The sequence below is a fragment of the Colletotrichum truncatum genome, assembly GCF_014235925.2.
Source record: "Colletotrichum truncatum strain CMES1059 chromosome Unknown Contig_0002, whole genome shotgun sequence".
Lineage (NCBI taxonomy): Eukaryota > Fungi > Ascomycota > Sordariomycetes > Glomerellales > Glomerellaceae > Colletotrichum > Colletotrichum truncatum.
Window position 1 is genome coordinate 1,822,889 of NW_027222399.1, and position 19,246 is coordinate 1,842,134.

General features: G+C 51.2%; 3 protein-coding genes across 3 annotated transcripts; 1 reads left to right on the forward strand and 2 right to left on the reverse strand.

The window, feature by feature from the left end:
* Nucleotides 1–772: 772 nt before the first annotated feature.
* CTRU02_203464 (uncharacterized protein) lies at nt 773–1,027 on the forward strand (the record flags this gene model as incomplete). The annotated part of the gene is made up of 1 exon (XM_070204211.1): nt 773–1,027. One exon carries the CDS (start codon nt 773–775, stop codon nt 1,025–1,027), a length of 255 nt encoding a protein of 84 aa, XP_070061974.1.
* Nucleotides 1,028–10,386: 9,359 nt separating this feature from the next.
* On the reverse strand, nt 10,387–11,307 carry CTRU02_203465 (heat shock protein 30; the record flags this gene model as incomplete). Its single annotated transcript, XM_036724089.1, has 2 exons — nt 10,387–11,118; nt 11,179–11,307. 2 exons carry the CDS (start codon nt 11,305–11,307, stop codon nt 10,387–10,389), a joined length of 861 nt encoding a protein of 286 aa, XP_036584203.1.
* A 4,562-nt stretch (nt 11,308–15,869) lies between these two features.
* Nucleotides 15,870–18,059, reverse strand: CTRU02_203466 (armadillo repeat protein; the record flags this gene model as incomplete). Its single annotated transcript, XM_036724090.1, has 2 exons — nt 15,870–17,701; nt 17,765–18,059. The coding sequence occupies 2 exons, from the start codon at nt 18,057–18,059 to the stop codon at nt 15,870–15,872; spliced, it is 2,127 nt and encodes a 708-aa protein (XP_036584204.1).
* Between the last annotated feature and the right edge of the window lie 1,187 nt (nt 18,060–19,246).

Consider the following 19,246-nt stretch of genomic DNA (forward strand, 5'->3'; position numbering starts at 1 on the left):
ATGCCCACTGGGCCGTTCGACTTCCAAAACGTCCCACTCATGCGTGCGTGCGTGCGTGCTTCTGCTGGTATAACTTCGGATGGAGGAGGAGAGCAGGTGCCTGCAGCCTCTTTTTTTTTTTTTCCAATATGCATCCAGCGGGCAATTATGCCCCTCTCCGCTCTCTAGCTTGCCACAGCCCTTTTTTTAAACCTGCATCGCCTCATCCAGTCAGCTAAGGTCTCGGCCTTGCACTAAATTTATGTGATGTGCCGTGCCGTCGAGGTGCACGATCGGCACATTGAGAGGCTGAAGAAGCCTTTCGGGCCCATAATCCAACCCGGGTAGGGTATCCCCGTACCACTGCGCTGCGTCAAGCTTCCTCCGGTATGAGAATCAAACAAATATCCTATCCCTTCGTTCCTCGTCTACCCATCTTTGGGGGGGCCATGGCAGGACCTGCATTCTTCCATGGTCTACGAGATGAAGCTGGCTTCCGCCGCTCCCGCCGCTCCAAACGTACCAAACAAATTAACATCTAGGTTCCATTGGCGGGGTGGTGAACCGAGTCGAACCATGGCGTTCGAAACGGGCGTTCTGTGAGGCGCTGCAAGGCATCGGATGGCCTCACCCTTTCATTTTTTCTACTTCCAGCGCAACGACCAACCCCGGCATGACGGGGAGACTCTGTGCGAAGGATGAATACGGGTCCCTTGCCTACAGTGACAGAGTCTCCGTCCCATCGGCACTAAACCATCCCCCAAAAAAAGCCAAACCCCAGCATCTGGGGGTCATGTCTTGTCGCCTGCCTCAGATTGAGCTTGGCTCCAGTCTGGGTCGGCCGAACTTTGGAAACACTATTAATCGGGCCCAAGGAAACACCGTAGCACCCGAACAACCGTTCCCGGTCTCCGTGTGCGATGAGATGCTGAAAAGACTTGGAAGCCAGGGCAGCAGCGTTTACGCCTGGTCCGCGACGCTCGTCATAGGGCGTGGAATAGGCTTTCTGACGCATGCCACGAGTCGGGAGTGTGGGAAAAGCTGGTAACGCGTGACTGTAGGCCGTAGCGGCTTGCCACTCGCGTTTTTCTTCAGACGTTCATGTGTTGTCGATATTCCTTTGACGGCTCTTCCGAATTCCCGAACCAAGAAAAAACGAAACTAGGCGTCAAAGGAAAATCCGAGGTTGACTGAATCAGTTGCGCTCCTGACCAAGGACAGTTCCGAATGATCAGCGTCTACCGAGTGCCCTTGACTCCACACAGGAGATTTTTTGATGTTGGCATTGGTCAGGTTAAAGAAGGCGAAATGAATGGTCAGGGTCCGCGCACACGGATGTGCTATGGGGGGGTTTGGTAGACGGGAATGAGTTAGAATTTGGACATCCATACTTGCTTTGTACTCAGTGGCAGATGTGATTATGTGTACGGCTTTGCCCCGTATCATTGGGAGAATGAGACTCTTGACGCTTTAGGAAGAGGGGTGAAAAAAAAAGCAAAGACGCCTAAGGGTTGATCGTCCCCCCAAGCACAACTGTACAGAATGGCATGGTCAGGCAAACCTGTGAGCAAAAGGTTGCCAAGACTGGATCTGGCAACGCAGATGCCGGCCGACGACCGACAAGCGAATGAGCTTGCCATCACCCAAGGAGAAGTAAAAGTCTTCAGAAATCGAATGACCAGCTAGTGAAGGCAGCATATCTGAGTTGTAGTAGGGCGGGGACGAGTGGGTATGTCGGGACCGAAAGTGAAAGTCGCCAAGGCAAAGGGCGGATTCATCCCGTCTTTCTCGGGCTTCGACCAAGCGGCGCTTTGGAGATGGGGAATGCCAATGCAATGCGATGCAGCCGCAAATGTTAAATCAGCGTTCCAGACATGATCCATCAAAGGTTTTGGGGTGAGAAAACAAGATGGTGAGGGGGGCTCGCTCATTGCTGGGAGTGATGGTACATGTTGGCAGCATGAAAGTATGGCACTGTGCAGTAGAATATACTATGTAGGGAGGTGAGAGAGATTCGCCGGGTTGGGACTCGGTACAAAGTAAAACTCTGACTGAATGCAGATTGAGCCGTGGCGGGCCACACCAAGGCTGCTTTGCCACTCCCAATACCATAGTGGTGGATGAACGGCGCTTTGTCCACCGTGTCCAGGACCGTAGCTTCGGGTGCTGAGTGAGATGAGGTGAGTGGTCGACAGCGTGTGAGGACATGTCTTGGGTTTGTTATGCAATCCATAGCATTGGGTTAACTGCCATCCCAAAGGGAAGTGGCTTCGGCCCTCTCATTGGTGAGGCTCATGCGACAGCAGCTGTGCTGGTGACGTTTGAGCTTGCCTGCCCGCTCAAAAGAGTGCCTCGACTCTGCCAGATGGCCCACCGGCACAGGGGGGGAAGAAGCCCAGTACCCTAGGCCTTAGGCAGCGGCTCAATGTTTCCAGGGCTTTGCCATGGATCTGGGTGCCCTGCGGCATGCTGCAAAACTCCCTGAAATTTGGGGGGTTCATGTCCGTCTCCATATGACGGCCGGATTCCGGATTCCCTTCCTTCCCTATTCGTGAAATGGTAATCTGTTTTCTATTTTTTTGGGCAGTTGCACTCCATATTGTGTGGACCTGCCCGGGAAATAGCAAATCGAGAGGCGCAGTGGAGACAGAGCAAGCGGAACGGATACGCTACGGGAATCGTCGCTCACCCGGCGGCCTGAGCGTTTTTAGCCGACGCGGAACAGAGCTCATCCACAGCGAACACAACCTCCCCGCCTAGGAAGGAACCTGCTGGGAAAGTAGGTAGGCAGGGGGGTCCTTTCCTTGGTCCTTCCCACCCCAAGGCAATGGGTGGTAGATGCACTCTCCCAGGGGGAGAAAGCCGTGCTGTTAGGATGCCACAGATGCTTGACCTTGACGCCGATGGAGGATCCACAAATGTCCACCTGCCTCCACCTGTCACCAACATGCCTGGTCCTCGCTCCTCGTCTGCTCATCGAATCAACCTCGCTGCCTCGTTCTCCTTACCTCGGCCGTTTCTTTTAGCCCTGTAACTTGCCCTGCCTGGGTAAACACTCACTGTGACGATGTACATCCACCTGCCCCTGCTTTCCGGACAGTTTCCACACTGTGTATGCGTCCTGCCTCACAACCCTTTCGTCGTCGCCCACCCACTTCAGCTGCGACCTTGATCCACATGCTTCTTAAGCGAAGACAGATGTTGATCCACTTCATGATCTGATTCTATCTAACTGCCTCCTCATTGACGCATCCGGTGCCCAGCTTTAATGTATGTTTCTGTACGTAGTGCAGACACTTATTCGACCATTGTCGAACTATCACGATATCACACCAAAGGCAAGCGAACCTGTGAGAACGGGGATACCTTGACGAAATTTACATTGTGGGTATCTGAATTGCCCGGCACTTCTCCTTGTTTATGTTTTTTTATCGTGGTTTTCTTGAACGTCTAAACCCAAACCACTCAACCTTTTTCCTCGGAGCTTCTAAGCAAAACTGCTTCACCCCAAAACATCTGCGGTCTGACTCCTCGCCAGACCTGTCAAAGGGCAAAGACAGGGACGCCACAATGGACTAATGAACCGCAGCTCCCCTCACGAATCGACGTGCCAAATCCGACAAAACAGCCATTTTGATGTTCTACCTAAGCCGGCGGCGTGGGAAAGTTGTCAAACTCAACGCCACACATATGAGGCCATGTTATATGTTTGCCAGCAATTGTTGGTTCTACTTGCGGCAATCTAGGCGGCATGAGGCACACACTCACCTTCCACACACACACACACTACTCACTCACACATATACGTAGTCACACACACACACACACAAATAGCCACCCGCCCGTTCCTGCCTGGTGGCTTTCTTAGTGATCGACCATGACCACCAAGCCATCTGGAAGCCACGGGGGCGGATTCCTTGACCCGTGACTGTTGAGGTTGGTCTGATCTCCATCTATAGCGTTGTAACGTGTGGTTAGCAAGTAGCAACCAACGTCCGCTCCTCTCTAGTGTAAGACATGGCCCGCAAGGGATGAGACTTGCTGGATAAGTGCAAGTGATATCCACCCCAGGACTCAGAACCTGCTGTTCGGCGACATACAATCTCGCATTTCCAACTCGCGGCAACCTCGTCTCAATTCCCACTCGTTACGGGCAACCTAATCACTCTTCAGTTCTCGGCAAGCTACCACTACTGCCGTGCCGTGTAACACGTGAAGAGATTTGCTGCCGATTTTGGTTATGGATCTGGCTGTTGGGATGTAGTCGGTCGGTCGTGTATGTCTCCTGCTGTTCTCCGTTGGACATGTCCCGTATCACCCACTAACCATCCATTCTGCTCCAATCATCTCGCGTTACCCTGTAGCATTGTTGGGGGTATGTGTTAAACGCCCTGCCTCATCGAAGCCTCAAGATGTCTTGTCGCTGTCGCACAACATGGAAACCCACCCCAGTCAGAGTGGCCACACGCGAGGCAAACAATGGGCTTGGCCATATATGAGGGCCGCTGTCATTGACCACGCCAACTCGCACCCTGTATCCTGCACGTGTTCACTAGCCTGCAAGCTCGTTTTTTCCTCTCATGGCCAGGGTGCAAGGAAAGGTCTTCCCATGTGTGGTGAAGGGGAAAACAGCGCTTGCAATTGCTCGCCGTCGTCCACCTCCCCTCCACCGGCTACTATTTTGTTCTGTCATGTCTTCCATGGGCTGAGGCTGAGGCATCTATTACCTTACCGAAATCAGATACATGGTTTGGTGGCGCAGGAAACAACATGAATAGCTTGAGCTTCCGCAGAGGTTGCCACGGACATGCATGCCATAATAGAGAAGGCAGCACGAGCCCGTTATCCAAACAAGGGTTCCTGGTGAAAAAGGCTGGCGATTCATCCACCATGTCCTAGCAGTTGCTGAGTCCATCCACCGTGTGCTTTGAAAGCATTTACTCAGCTCGTTGTCACCTATGCCCCCGACTTCTCGACAAGGACCACAGCTGCAGAGAATCCAGAAACGTCTCTGACGCACGTACCTACGCCATCTCTATCGAGCCTCATCGACATGACATCTGCTCACCCGCTCGCCCACTTCCCATGAAACTAACTCGAGCTGCAGAGACAGCTCCTCAACTGCCGACCCTCCGTGGACCCTTGCGCCGCAGCTGCGTGGTATGTCTTAGAATCAGTCGTTTCTGTCGGGTACAAGCAGGCATGGACATTGTTCCACGAGAGTGAAAAGAAGAGGGCGTTTCCGATGGCATCATGCCCTTTTTTTTTTTTTTTCCTTTTTTTCTCTCTTTCTTTCCCGCCTTCTATAGCTCTTCTGAGCATTGCGAGACCGTTGTGATACTCCGGGTCTAGAGGCTCTCCGGCCAGCTTCCAGATGGTGTGACGTCGACCACCGCTCACAATGCCAAACCCAGCCTTTTTTTTCTCCCCCCCCCCAACACGCTCGTCAAGGTTCCATGGTTCGCGTCAGTAAGAGAAATCGGTTGACGCGAAAGAGCGAGAAGCCAAGCCCGCCCTTCCGTCTCAACATGGTTCCCGGCACACCTAACCTACCCGGCCCAACTACTTGGGGAAACAAAAAAAAAAACGTTGCTACAGGAATCACCCCGGCCCGTCCCTTTATGTTTCTCCGCCCGTGACACCAAATGAACCTGCAACAATTACTCGTTCATTGTTCCCTCCCTTTGCGCGGTAGAGAGAAGGGTAAAGGTGGTCTGAGGAACATCGAGGGTGTGTGACGTCTATCTATCTGTCTGTACTGTGCCAACACATGAGACTCTACCGGGCCGTGGAGGGTGAACACTCTAAATTGTGTTTTTTTTTCTGGTTTCTTGTTCTTACCTCCATTGGAGAAATCTGACCACCCTCTTGCAGTCTACCTCTTCATTAAACCCACCGTGGAGAGAGAGGGGAGAAAAAAAAAAAAAAGAAACTCGGGAAAGTCTATATGTGAAGATGATGCCACCTCGCCAAAGTTCGTCTTTTACAGGAGACGTCGGGGGTTTATGACGGCTCCTCCCTGCGGCCGGCCGGATAGAGAGGATGTTGACCCTTGAATCGAAGGACACACCACGTGGGCGGGATAGGGGGGAGGTGAAGGGGGAAAGCATGTTTTGCTTTTTCGTGGGGATCGGTCAGGAATAGGACCGTGGCGAAAGAAGCCCGTATTTGCGTCGCAAGTGTTTTCTTTCTTTCTTTTTGCGTCGTGATAAGCGCGCCTGGGCGGCTGGTTTGTTTTTGGTAGGTAGCTTTCGTTGGCTTACTGCATGTCTCTGCGCCATGATGCTGGGGCAATCAGGATATTGGGCGTCCGCCCCGCAGACCCCAGCGTCCTGGACGCAGGGTTGGTGATTCCCGTGTTGTTGGTGGTCGTGTGGTCGGCTTGGAGACTGATAAATACCACTTTTCTTTTCGTCGGGGTTGGCGTATTGGAAGACACTTCTGGGCTGTTCGGTGCAGCGAGTGGAATACGTCTAGTTTTTTTTTTTTCCCCCATCCGAAAACTAGTGCGTGCTCAGCCCTGTGGAGGCCTCGTTGGGTTCTTGCTGATGTGTTGTTGTGTTGGCCGTGTTAGACCTTTGCGGGCTTGCTTGTGGTTCACTGCGTTTCTGGCGGCGAGCAAAGTCTCCGATGTATGGTAGACACAGGGACTCGCTTGTCAAGATGTAGTTTACACGCAGAAACTCTTTTTTTTTTTTTCGTATGACATGCAGTTTACTGAGACGAGTCGACGTGAGAGGATTTACAAGTGACCTCTGGATATGGGGTAATAGACTGGCCATGAATAGATCACGGGTAGGATCTCGCACGAAAGCAAACACATCAAACGACCGGAACTCTAAGTAGCATTTTACGGAACCGACGCAGCCAGTGTTTAACTTACTTCTATTGTAAAGTCAGCCGGAGCGGGTTCTGAACTGAAGCGTTCAGGGAGGCGGCAACTAATAAACTTTGATGAGTCTATTAAAAAAAAAAAAAAACAGCTGTATGTGACGAGGAAGCCAAAAAAAAAAAAGTCAAGTATGCTATGCGGTAGAGACTCAGTCGGCCACAAATGCCCAGAAGTTTGCCGCGCAGAAACTTAGTCACGCTTACAAACCTGATGTCGCTGATTCAGACAGAATCACTCGTGATGAGCCGAGTCAAAGACTTCCGTAAAGCCCTCGACGTCTCTTCATTTCGCACCCTGACTACTTGTGAGTCAAGAACGCTCCTGGCCCTGTAGGCATTAACAGGCCTGTTATGGTAAAAGGATAACGATTCATTCACTGTCGTTGGCATTTTCGTATGGAGCAGAAGGACGAGATATACGCTCGACGATTCGTATGAAGATTTGCTTTCTAAGCTCACATTCCATTCTGATAACCAACCTTCTTGACTCGAAACATTAAAGCAACTCAGCCAGGAAACACGTTAACAGCACGGTAATACGGGCTGATTCAAGGATGGGTAACTAACATTTTTGCAATAAGTACCATCAAGATGGAAGGTTTATCGTAGAGACAACTCTAACTTTATTCAATGTAACTATTGGCAACTTTCTCCATTATAGTATTGCCCAACAGGTTTATTACTGGTTTCCATTTTCTGTTTCGGCCAAACTTTTACAACCTTGTTTTGACAGCTGAAAGTCAGGGGTTCAAACCTTCTTTCATTTGTAAGTGGAAACACCTGGCGACGATGCCACAAGGAAGTGAGATTTCGTTACGTCTCTTCCCATTCCAAGGTTCTACAGTTTTTCAGTTAGACTCGGCTGTTAAAAGAAAAGAGATAAACGGGCAAAAAAGCTTGTTCGGAATCTTATCACTGGAGAATTCAGTGACTCGTCTGAGCAAAGGGAGGCGATACATTCGAGTTAAAGTTGACGAGGAAGAGGCATCGAAGAGATCAGTCGGGAATAGTTGTGTCCAAACTTACGCAAAGTCGACTCTTATTCCCTCGCCTCAGCTTCATGGCTTCTTGTAGGGTGGTTGCGACGCTATCGGCGAATTATAACAACGAGGGTTGGGTTTCTCATAGAACCGAGACAAGCGCATACGTTTCGATAACTGGGACGTCACGGCGGCGTGGAAACAATGACGACTTGGCGGACACAACATCGTAGATAAGAAAGTCGAGTGCCAACAGTGAAACTCGGTTAGGGGGTTAGAATGTGAAGCTGGACAAGATGAGCTGATGGGGAATAGCGAGCTGAGTTCCTGCCGCTGCGATGTAGAGTTTGGGAGTTACTACAACAAGAAGACCGTTTTCATGATTTTGCTGAGGGTGTTAGCTTGTCTGATCGCAAATCTAGATATCACGAGGCTTGCGGTGCTAGTTGAGATGTCTGCTGTGAGCCGTCAGTTCGCCAATCTGGACGTAGGTGATTGTACCTCGGCCACGTTCTCAACTTCTGGGACATCTTACACATAGGTCCTTGTCGTCATGATTGGCAGTGGCCTGTTATCCGAACACTCTCCGCTCAACTGCCTACCTGCTATCAATAGCTGAACCAGAGCGTTTACATGTTATACATCCAACTGGCCGCCGTCAGGGACGATTCTATTTATGACACATGTCAACGCGTTGATGGTGCGCTGACAAGTTCTGAAATCAGATCCCTTGACGATTATTGGCTGTCAGAGCATTTGCCCTGCAACCGCAGGCTTGGTTCCCATTGACAAGTGCAAGGCCACAAGTATCGGTGGAGGAATAGGAGCTCATCACCTCTCTGTGATTTTTGCAGCTCGCTTGCAATTTCATCAGTAGTTGACGTAAATATGGCAGCCTTAGTTTTTAAGCTGTGCGTAAGGCGGAGCCAGTTTGCTAGACTTTTCATTTGTTGTAAGGTATGATTTACCAACAATCAACCGAGAGAAGGGGTAAACAAAGCGAGAAAGCAATACCATATCATGAGCCGTCCTTACAGTTTTCTTCGTCAACTTGTTGTCGAATCCATTTCATTTCGGCCGCAGTATCAGGTCACCTAACCGGGCAACCCCGTCAATGTTCGATGATGAAGCGAGTAACAATAGCAGCATCGTCTCGACAATAGAAACGGTTCACCCGTGCTATTTGCGGTTACTGAATTATTCAATGTGTTAGCTATAGGGATGTAAGACGTGTCGGAAACGTCAACGGCGTCTCGTCCGCCGTCGAGCAACACATGCCAAGCATCAGAGCCTCAGCCAAGACAACGACGACACTATTTTATCATCCTTCGGCAAAGCATCCGAGAGAAACAATGACTGCTATGCATACTTCAACCCCTAACTCAAACCCGATTAAAGCCACAGTCGTCGATCATCCATGAGATTGACACCATGCTTGACGGCTGCAGATCTATCTCGAAATCTCTGGAAACGGCCGCCACCACCACCACACGACACGATTGAAAGGGACAAGGACGCGTGGCGTAGTTGTTGTCGCACCTATGATTTTCGACGAAAAACAACACATAACAGTTATTTCGTCAGCATGTGTAACATCCGTCGTTCATCGTCGCAAAAAGAACCAAGACATCGGTGGTTAGACGAGTGAGATAATTTTGAGGTGATTGAATGCAAGCCAAGGATGATCTTATGCCAAGAGGAAGGGGGGCCCAAAGCTTGAAAAATTATCCCGGCGATACTCTGGGAATCCCCGTTTCCTCGTTAACTGCATAGCTGCCTGTTCCTTTCGTCTCTGAGCTCTTGGCTATGCTGCCTTTGTCGGTACGGAATGTGAGCGGAAATGCGAACAATGTCAAGGTGTATGAGTAGAGAGCCTGCGGTTCAATTGTGTCGGTATTTTAATGCCTGTCCGTTTACGGGTTATTCTTGAAGATGTTTGGGCACAAACAATGGCCTTTAATCGATATATCGGACGGGCAAACGTTCATAGGGAATGAATGTTGTTTGCCGATATCTCTCGCAAGTCAAAGCGATAGAATATACGATGAAGCATTTTCGCATCCATGGATTATTTAAATGTACCATATTGTTTTGATTAACCTACCATTGGTGATATCATTCCTTGTTGCCTAGCTACACTACATCTCCGACAGGTTTTCACAAGTCATAAAAGCATGTAGTCAAAGAAAACAATTATTATATCTATCATAGAATATTATCCAGCCAATCTATTACATATTACCAGGTATTCCTTAGAGTATCCTTCTTTCCAAAACGTAAGGGGGAATCTTAATATGATCAAACGAGTGAGGGTATTTCAAGTCGATATTCGCCCAGTCTATTACAAATCCGCCGTGACGCTTCCTTCCAACTCCCGTATCAAAAGAGTGTGCTCATTTCTTGTGTCATTTGTTTCGTTTTCGTTCGTGTGTCGTTGAAGCGTCAAATGAGTTGCCGTAGACAAAGTCATTGGCAGAGGGGTTATGAGACTCCTTAATTTGAACATCTCATGGTATCCCACATGTTGCAGGCTAGCTTAGACAGCAGCAGTTGTTGCCGGAGTGGCGGCGGGAGCGGGGCCGGGGCCGGGAGCGGGAACAGCCGACTTCTCGGGGAAGTGACCGCCCTGGGGAACACGGCCGTACTGGGTGAAGTAGAGGTTCAGGGCGTTGTAGTCCCACTTCCTGGAAAGGATAAGGAAGAGGACGGCACCGAAGGGGATCATGAAAATATCCAAGATGCCGAAGAAGATGAAGTGAGGGGTGACGCCAATGGTGTTGCCTCCCTCAGAGACACCAAAGGCAATGGGGTAAAGAAGCCACAAAAGGTTGAAGTAGCCAGCGAGGATCCAGTAGTCGCCAGCAGTGCCCACACGTCTGGCACCGACGCGGCCATGGGTGAAGGTCGAGACGGCCAAGGCAAGGTAGGCGACGGTGCCGAAAGCGAAGAAGCCCCACTTGTAGTCAGACGAAGTGTAGGCAGAGACGAGGTAGCTAATGACCCAGACCCAGGAGAGGAAAATGTTCCAGACAATAGTGGCCCAGGACATGTTAGCGACGAGGCCGAGGAGGATGTTCACCACGGCGAATGAGACAACCCAGTTGATGTACTTGGTGAAGAAGATTTGGCGTCCAGACACGAGGGACCAGCCGAGATCAGAAGCGTTGGCGAAGTAGGTGATGGCGCCGACGAGGAGAGCGATGCTTAGGAGGTAGTGGAAGATCTTCTCATTGCCCCTGGGTTTGAAGGACATGGCATACACGCCGAGCTGGGATGGTGTTAGCTGGCCCTAGACGAAGGGGGCAGGGTAGTAAGAGGTAAGACGTACGAAGAACAATGTGTAGATGGCGACGACGGCCCAGAGCCAGTTGGAACCGTTTACGCTCAACCGCTCTACCACTGGTGGGGGTGGGTTGACGTCGAGAGCCTCGTTAGCTCGGTTCAGAAGTAGACCCATGGCTGCGTTTGTTTGGATGTTTGAGATAATATTAGATGGTGTTGTAGGTTATCTCGCAGAGTCCGTCTGATACAGGGCTGGAAACGAGATCAGAGCTGTTATGATCGCCGCGAAGTGGTGGAGGCTGTCTTAGACTGTGCTGTTTGTTGGTGTTGTGATGGGCCAACAGATCTCTCGGAAAGGAGAAGAGGGAGGAGGGTCTTATACTTCTGGTCAAGGCCAGGTGCCCTCAACTTCTGAAGCGGGATACTGTCCAAGGGTTTCAGCATGTGAATCACTCATACCTCTAGAATATCGAGCGTCACTAACACGTCCGAGGCGTCCGATGACTGGCTCTCGCCGGAATGGAGACTTGCGATTCGAGGCCGGAGGAGACCCTTGTTCCCATCCTCCCATCCTCCCATCCCAGAAACCACCTAGTCATGGTCCCCAGGGCGGATGTTACGGGCGGGAGTAAGGTGAATCGTAAAAGGTCCCGCTATTGTCGGAAATCGAAGGAAAGATCTCTGCCCTGTTGACAAGGTCTTTGGGTCAGGCGACCTTGTCTGAAGTCAGCCAAGTTGGAGAGAAGGTTTGTCTAGATGGAACGATTCTGCACGAACAACATGGGCTGCAGTACGTTCCAACAAGGTCCGCTCCCAAGGCTGCCGGGGAGGAACCCTGGAATGAAGGCGTAGTTTGTTTGTGATTCTGCCAATCCAATGTGGCCATTGGTGAGGGTGCTGTGGAGAAGGTGATGAGTCGATGATGGGGCCAGGATGGATTTGAGGTTATGTGAGCGTCAGAGCCGCTTGCACCGAGAGGTATCCCGGTAATCGCCTGCAGATGTACCTGAGCATGACACCGGAGAAGGTGTGGATCTCATAATAGGTAGGGTATCGCATCGTTACTTTATTCATCAAGCAACATGTCGAAGCGCCTCATTTGTTGGTTTGAAGGCGTCAGCGCCAATGGTCTAGCATTATTAGTCTCTGTCTTGGTCTTGTACGGCTCCCATCCCAACAATGCCGTGACAGGCTGCAGCTCTCAAGCTCGGACATTTTTGTGTCAATCTTTCCAATTGCATGCCTGTAGGCCCGGAGGATATCGTCCAGGCTTCCAACCCATCAAGCTTGACCTCTACATTAGCCATTATGTGCGCTAGAACAACCGGCGAGGAAAGCAAATCCCGACCTGGGTAAACAAGATGCACAGACGCATCGTTCGGCGGGTTTGAATCATAACAAGAGACACAATCCTTGTCGCTACCCGCGAGTGACCTGAAGGACGATGGGGCAGAAAGAGAGGGAATCCTTGCCATGCATTGCAGAACGGGCAGAACGGGGCTTCACAAGGACCCAATTGCAACACACGTGGTTCGGCACCAAAGAAGCCACCATTAACGGCTCTAAACATTGGAGCCCGTCATTGGATTGGTAATGCTGCTGGCGCAAATGTGGAAAAAAATGAGGAAAAAAAAAGTCTGGACATGATGACATCGACTTGATGGAAGCTTGCATGCCAGCCACACGTGTTGCCTGAGGGAGCCATTACAGCGACTAAACCTCGCGGAAGACCCGCTCCGGGCTCCCCGACCGCATTCAACCGGCGCACATTCGGCACTGTCGGGATCCCGCCACACTTAGTACGCATGCCCTCTGATAACTAAAGGGCGTATTGTCCAGACTCATATCGTAGCATTCTTTAGCAAATCAAAGACGCTAGCTTTTGAGTAATGGTGATCAGGGCCAAGGCAGGGCGCCATAGTGACACCCAGGATGGGAGGGTTGACGTCCCATCTTCTCTATCCATCTCACCTCACAATACTCGTCAACTGGAAACCAGCAAAACGAACGGCTCGCATCCCCACAGCAGCCCATATTTCATCTCATCACAGGGTGGTATGCAGCTCAGATAGTTCTGTCGAGGAGTCACGCCAGAAAGTTTCAGAAACCAATGGCGGGGTATCAACGGGTAAAGACAGCCATAGCTTCGAGGAGAAGGTATCACGACGTACTATGTATTCAGAGACCTCTCTCTCTCTCTCTCTCTCTCTCTCTCTTTCTCACCCCTCCCAAAATGTAATCCATCTCACACGCTTATTCGTCTTCCCAACCGGATAACATGCGGGAAGCAACTCCATCAAACACAAGGCCGGTAGTTGGACGCACCACACCGCGCCAAGATGTAGCAGCAGCAGCAGCAGCAGCGTTGTTGTATCTCGATGCCGTTCCGGCCCCCCTCTCTCCCCCCTCCCCAATCGTCTGCAAAATACTTTCTGGCCCTGTCCATAAGTGAGGGTAGTGGTCCACAATCCAATAACCCTCCCCTCCCTCCCACTGCGTCATGCCACCAACACCCCTGTGCCGAACGACCCTGTCGTCGATCGTGACCCGGTTTGGAACCCCTCCAAGGCACATTAGCGGCGTCCACTTTTGAACCTGTGGTGGATCCCGCCTTATGTGAACCTAGCTCGGCGTTTGTTCTTGTTTGCCTATTTTTTTCTTTTCCAGAGCTTTCTTCCCTTTCCCTCTCGTGATCATCAGATCACATGGAGGACAACGAACCCATCCGTTGCTTCCGGGGACTTACACAATAACACCAAATCCTGCTGCGAGCGGTACTAACAAGGAGGGAAAAAAAAAAAAAAAAAGGGTTTCGAAATGTAACGGGCGACAAATGGAGACCAGAAGAACCGCTTTACATGATTCGAAATACCCCTCGCTCGGCCATCTCCGCCAGAATCAATCTCGAATGACGTCCGAGCCGACCGCTACTCCGTTACACGCATCCGTTGCCGGGATTACTCACAGGGGAGCCTCCGGCGAGAACACAGCATATGCAATGTCCGATTTTCCGTGCTGCAGTGGAATCAGTCGATGTCTCCCACAGATTGTGACGTTTCCAAGCTCCATTGGGTTAGAAGTCAATCCATAGCACACTCAAGTAGCTACTTGCCTGTACCCGAATGCTTCGGATCAAGGCGTTCATCATACGAGACACGGCAGAGTCAAAACGAATAGATCGATTGGCTTTTTCCCAGTAGAACCACGCCTTGGCTTACTACTCTTCTTATTCTTACCCTCTTCGTGAACAGCCATATGAACCACGTAATCCTCAACTGGACATGTCTTCTCGTTAAAAGACATCGCGTAGCATCACTTACGAGTTGCGCTCTGAATCTGGTCAGACTGTAGCGAGATACAACCTTAGTTGAGAATCAAACAATAGTCAATACCTGAGGTAACGGCGCCCTGGGTGCTCAAGCTGACAGGTACATTTGATTCTCGGCCCGTGGCAAGCTAACAGTGAGAACCACCTGACAACGTTGCCTCCACCCCTAAAATACACTCAGCCAACGTTATTACCACTTTCAAACACGACAAGTCCTCGATAGAAGATGTAATCATATCCAATCAATGCCTGTGCTTCATTCATCATGTACTGTTATACCGTATACAGTATCCCCTGCAAGCAAAACTCCATGTACATCTATCGTACATGCATATAACACACCATTTCAAACACACCCACTCGCGCCTTCTAATAATTGCTGACCTGCTTCATCTGCCAAACCGCACTTTTGGCCCGCTCCCGCACGTCTAGTTCGCAATCGTCCTCTAAACCCTCCAGCTTGGTAAGGAAACCCAGCTTCTTCAGCTCGTACGCCCGCTGAGCGCACGCCCGCGCGTCGCTATCGTCGTCCTGCCACGTCAAGTTGCTGATCAAGTGGCAGAGAGCAACCCGTACCTCCTTGTCCTTGCTATTGAAGTGATTTGCCAGCAGCTTGAGCAGGTCCGTCTGCGCAATGACCAACTGTCGATGCCTGGGAATGCTAGCTGCCATGTGAACCAGGATAAACACCACGGCCTCAATGATCTTGGCTTGCGGGTAGAGCACCCGAGTTTCACGCCCCGAGCTCCCGCCCGCGCCTACTGACCGCCTTGACGTTGGGTGGAGGACCTTAGCCTGCAGTTTTCTGGCCAGTATATCAAAGAACCTATCTTGCCCGAGCTCGTTGAACAGGTAGTCAATCATTTCCGTGGTTTCGTTCGCCGATTCTGAGCTCGAGCCAGACCCCGTTGCTCCGATCAGGTTTCTGATGAAATCGAGCCCCTGCTCCTGAATGGCGAGATCATCGTTCCGTGCTTTCCGCAGCGGGTTTAACTCGGCCTCGCGCAGGGCTGCCAGCTTAGCTTCCGTTTGCCTGAGCTTGGCTGCCCGTTTGCTGTCAGCATCTTGTGGTTGTATGGTGGAGCTCAACCACGATTTAGACAACGGATCCGTCTGGTCCATCTCAACATCTCCGTCCATGTCGTCTTCGGTTTCCACTGCGGTTTGTTTATCCATCTTTGATCTAGCCAGGAAGAGTGCCTCATCCTCCGTGTCGTCGCAGATGAGCTGCACAAGCCATCCGGATTCAAGTTCCTCCAGACATTGCTTCTTGGTCTCGGGGTCCACGGCATGAACGAAATGCTTCAGTGCCCAGAGAGCGTTTAGTCGCAGAGCAGCATTGAGCGAATGTGCGTGTTCGCACAGGATCCTCATGACACCCCTATCGGCGAGAACCTATAAAAGATTTGTTAACAGGTAAATTCTACTGGAACATGTGGCGATTTGCTTACCTCTCTCATGGGGCTGACTTCGGTGACCAGATTGCATATCGCAGCAGTTGCGGCAATTTGGACGTCAACGTCAGGATGTCTGAGGAACCGGAACAAGGGAACAGCAACAGCATAATCGACCAGGGAAGTTCGCAAGATGCTCACGGACCGCGACAGCATCCTTATTGCGTGGCAGCCCGCAATCAGCACTGACAATGGATTGCTACCGTACCCAGAGTTGTGGTCAGACGGTGAGCCGCCAGAGACGGGTCCATCCGGCTCGTTCGTCTTGGAGCGGTCCTTAGGGTTCGACGGCTTGCCGGGGGTCGGAGAAAGAGACTGGACGATGTGGGCTACGACATCTTGCTCGACAAACGCCTTGCGGTACTCATCCTTGCCGGCCGCAAGGGCCCCGATCGCTTTCAGCGCACTCTCCCGCGTTCTTACCCTGTGTGCTAGGAGCGGAGGCTGTCCTTCTGGCCCCAAAGCACACGAGGGGGACGTGTTTTCCGTCTCCATATTCGTATCAGCTTGCGGCGACCATATCTTGGCATATGCTGACGGAGGAATCGGTTCGTACGCATCTTTGAGAAGCTTGCTAAAAGTCTTGACGGCCCCGCAGTCAAAAGCAGCCTTCTGAAGAGGTTCACTGTCGGTGATCATTCGAGCAAGTATCGCTGGCGTCCGCTCCAAAATCGCCCACTTCAAGGCCGTCTCCGCATCGATTAGAGGGGAATTGACCACCGGCGGTGAAACTTGAAGCTGGTCCAGCATTTCCGTGAGTACGGGCACGACCAGTAATCCAAGGCTGGTTTCTCTCAAATGTTTGCTTCCGAACCCAGACCTGAAGAGCGATGTCAAGAGGTGAGCAGCCATCAGCCGCTCGGCATTTCGACGCGACCTGATTAGAAGAATGAGCCAGGGAATAAGAGGGCTCTCTTGATCCTCCTCAGGTTCTCCCTCGTTTCCAAACAACTCGAATCGTGAAGCTTCCCAAACGGATGCGGTAGAACTGTATTTACTGGCAGCTGAGCGGGCCCGCTCCAGCGCGTCAGAGGCACCAAGCGGGGGGAAATGCGACTGTTGGGAACCCGAAATTCGACCTTGGTGCACCGGAATAGCAGGAAGCAAATAATCCATCGCACTGAGGTTTTGGTGCCGCGCATAGCCGAGACCGGTTACTTCGAGTGAGTTCCAGGGAGCTCGGATTTCTTTCGCAGGGGTAAACTTGATGGAGGGGAAAATGGCCATGATTGCAGGAGAGCATAGTAGCATACAAGCCCTGAAGCGTGAATCAGATATAATTGTAGCCAATGCTTCCAAAATCGGGGCCAGGTTAGAGGTTGAAGGCGCCGCGTCCGGAATGGAATCAGACAAATCATCCACGCGCCCAAATATTTCAGCGTAGGGGACAACATGCCCTTCGGCAACAGCAATGCTTGCTAGCCTTGTCGCGAGCGAGTCCAGAGCGCCAGAGTTCGCCAGGGCAAGCTGGTGCCTTTCCTCCCGACATAATTGACTGATTATATTCGCCACTAGTGTGATCTGAGTTTGTTGTGCCGGAGCCGGGGATGCAGTCGACAGTATAGCATTATAAGATTCGATATGTTCTGATGCAAAAACTGCCTCGGCCAAAGCTTGCGTATCAACTGGAGAGGCTGGTGTTGCGAGGGCGGAAGCCTCGATGATGTTGAGCAGGGCACGTAGGGCCGTGGTGACGAGCAAGGGAGCATTCGAAATCGGGCAGACATTAGCCAGCAAAGCTGGCAGGGCTCCGGCGGCAAGAAGCGGTTCGATAAAGGCAGTTCCGCCTGTCAAAGTATAATTTCAGCATACAGTCGAGATGACTGGGTGTGTGAGAACTGGCGACCTACCGTTGGCGAAGCTTGCGAGGAGCTGAAGAACCTGCAGCCTCACGTTCTCTTCCTCGCTCAATCCCCGCGAGTTACCGTGGGGGCGAGTGTCCTTGCCGTTTACCTTGGCCGGCGATCGAGCGGCATTGAGTATCTTGACGATCGGTTCCAGCACGCCCAGTCCAGCCCACAACTCTTTCTTTTGCGCGTGGCCAACGATATCATTCTTAAGTGCCCGCAACGCACTTGTCTGTTCGATATAGCTCCTCGCACTCAGTATCTGGGAGAGGATCGGGGGACTTGACAATCGCGCCATGATGGAGATATTCGGTGATGATGCGGGGAAGGACCTCGGCTCTCTGCTGTCGACTTCAACCAGCACGTCGTGTGCTTGCAAGGACGAAGTGGTGCGGCGGCGGCGACGGAGCTTGCGTCAGAGGCCAAGGTCCATGCAACTGGTCGAGTGTCAAGCAGGGGCGGTTTGAGCTTTACAAAATCGGCAACCGTCTCCCCGGCGAAGGTGGCGATGTAGTGACCGGTGCGGTTCTCGAATGGTGTTTGTTGAAGCCTGGTACTAGGTTGTGAGTCGTACAGCAGATGCAATGAAGCCAGGAAGTCTTTCGCAAGATGGCCCACGATTAATCAATCACCTTCAGGGCGATAGGTATCCGTAGGCTGGGAAACTGGGTACCCGTGCCAGTTGGCGGCACTGGGGGATAAGGCACGTGCGTTTTACGTATCGCAACCAGTCGTTTTCAGGATCCTCACATGTCAGCTGAAGTTTGGGGTAGCGCCTGGCGTGTGCCACCTGCTGTCAATGTAAGAGTGTATGCTGCCCTCCTTTCAGTTTCAGCCTTGAAATTGAGTACAGTTGATTAATCTATGAGCCTCCAAATAATAGTATTCTCAAGGAATGCGTCTTTGCATGCCAGTTTTGCCGCAGTTTTCTTCCCCCAGATGATAAATAACAAGTGTCCCAGGAGGGAACTGGAGCTCCTCATTGATAAGGTTAAAAGCGCCTAACAAACTGGGTGGCTGCGCGCTAAATGTGCTGGCCAATATCCCGCCTCCTGTCTCATTGATTCACACAGAGCTACCTTCCGGAAAGAGATAAACGGATCATTAGCATTTACTTAGGTACAATAGTCAATCACGTGAGGAAAGTCCGTGTAAGCTGGACCTCATCCTTCCGGGTCAGCGACAATAACCCCTCACTTTAGTCAACTTTGATGAACTTTTGAGGCTTTGAATCAAATGGTGATATCTATAACCAATTCGTATCATTGTGTATGTGTGAGAATAAGGGCTGGAGGATGAAATGTGAAGGGCCTTGAAGTAGATCATTGTCTCTATCGACACCTTAATCTCAGTACCGAACGCTTAAGAATGCTGTAAACTTATTGGAGGACTGTTGAGATATGTTGTCTCGGTTTTTACTCTTAGACTAATCTGCCATTTGTCATTAAACAAGCGCCGCTTCGTTTCCAGTCACCCTCGTAAATA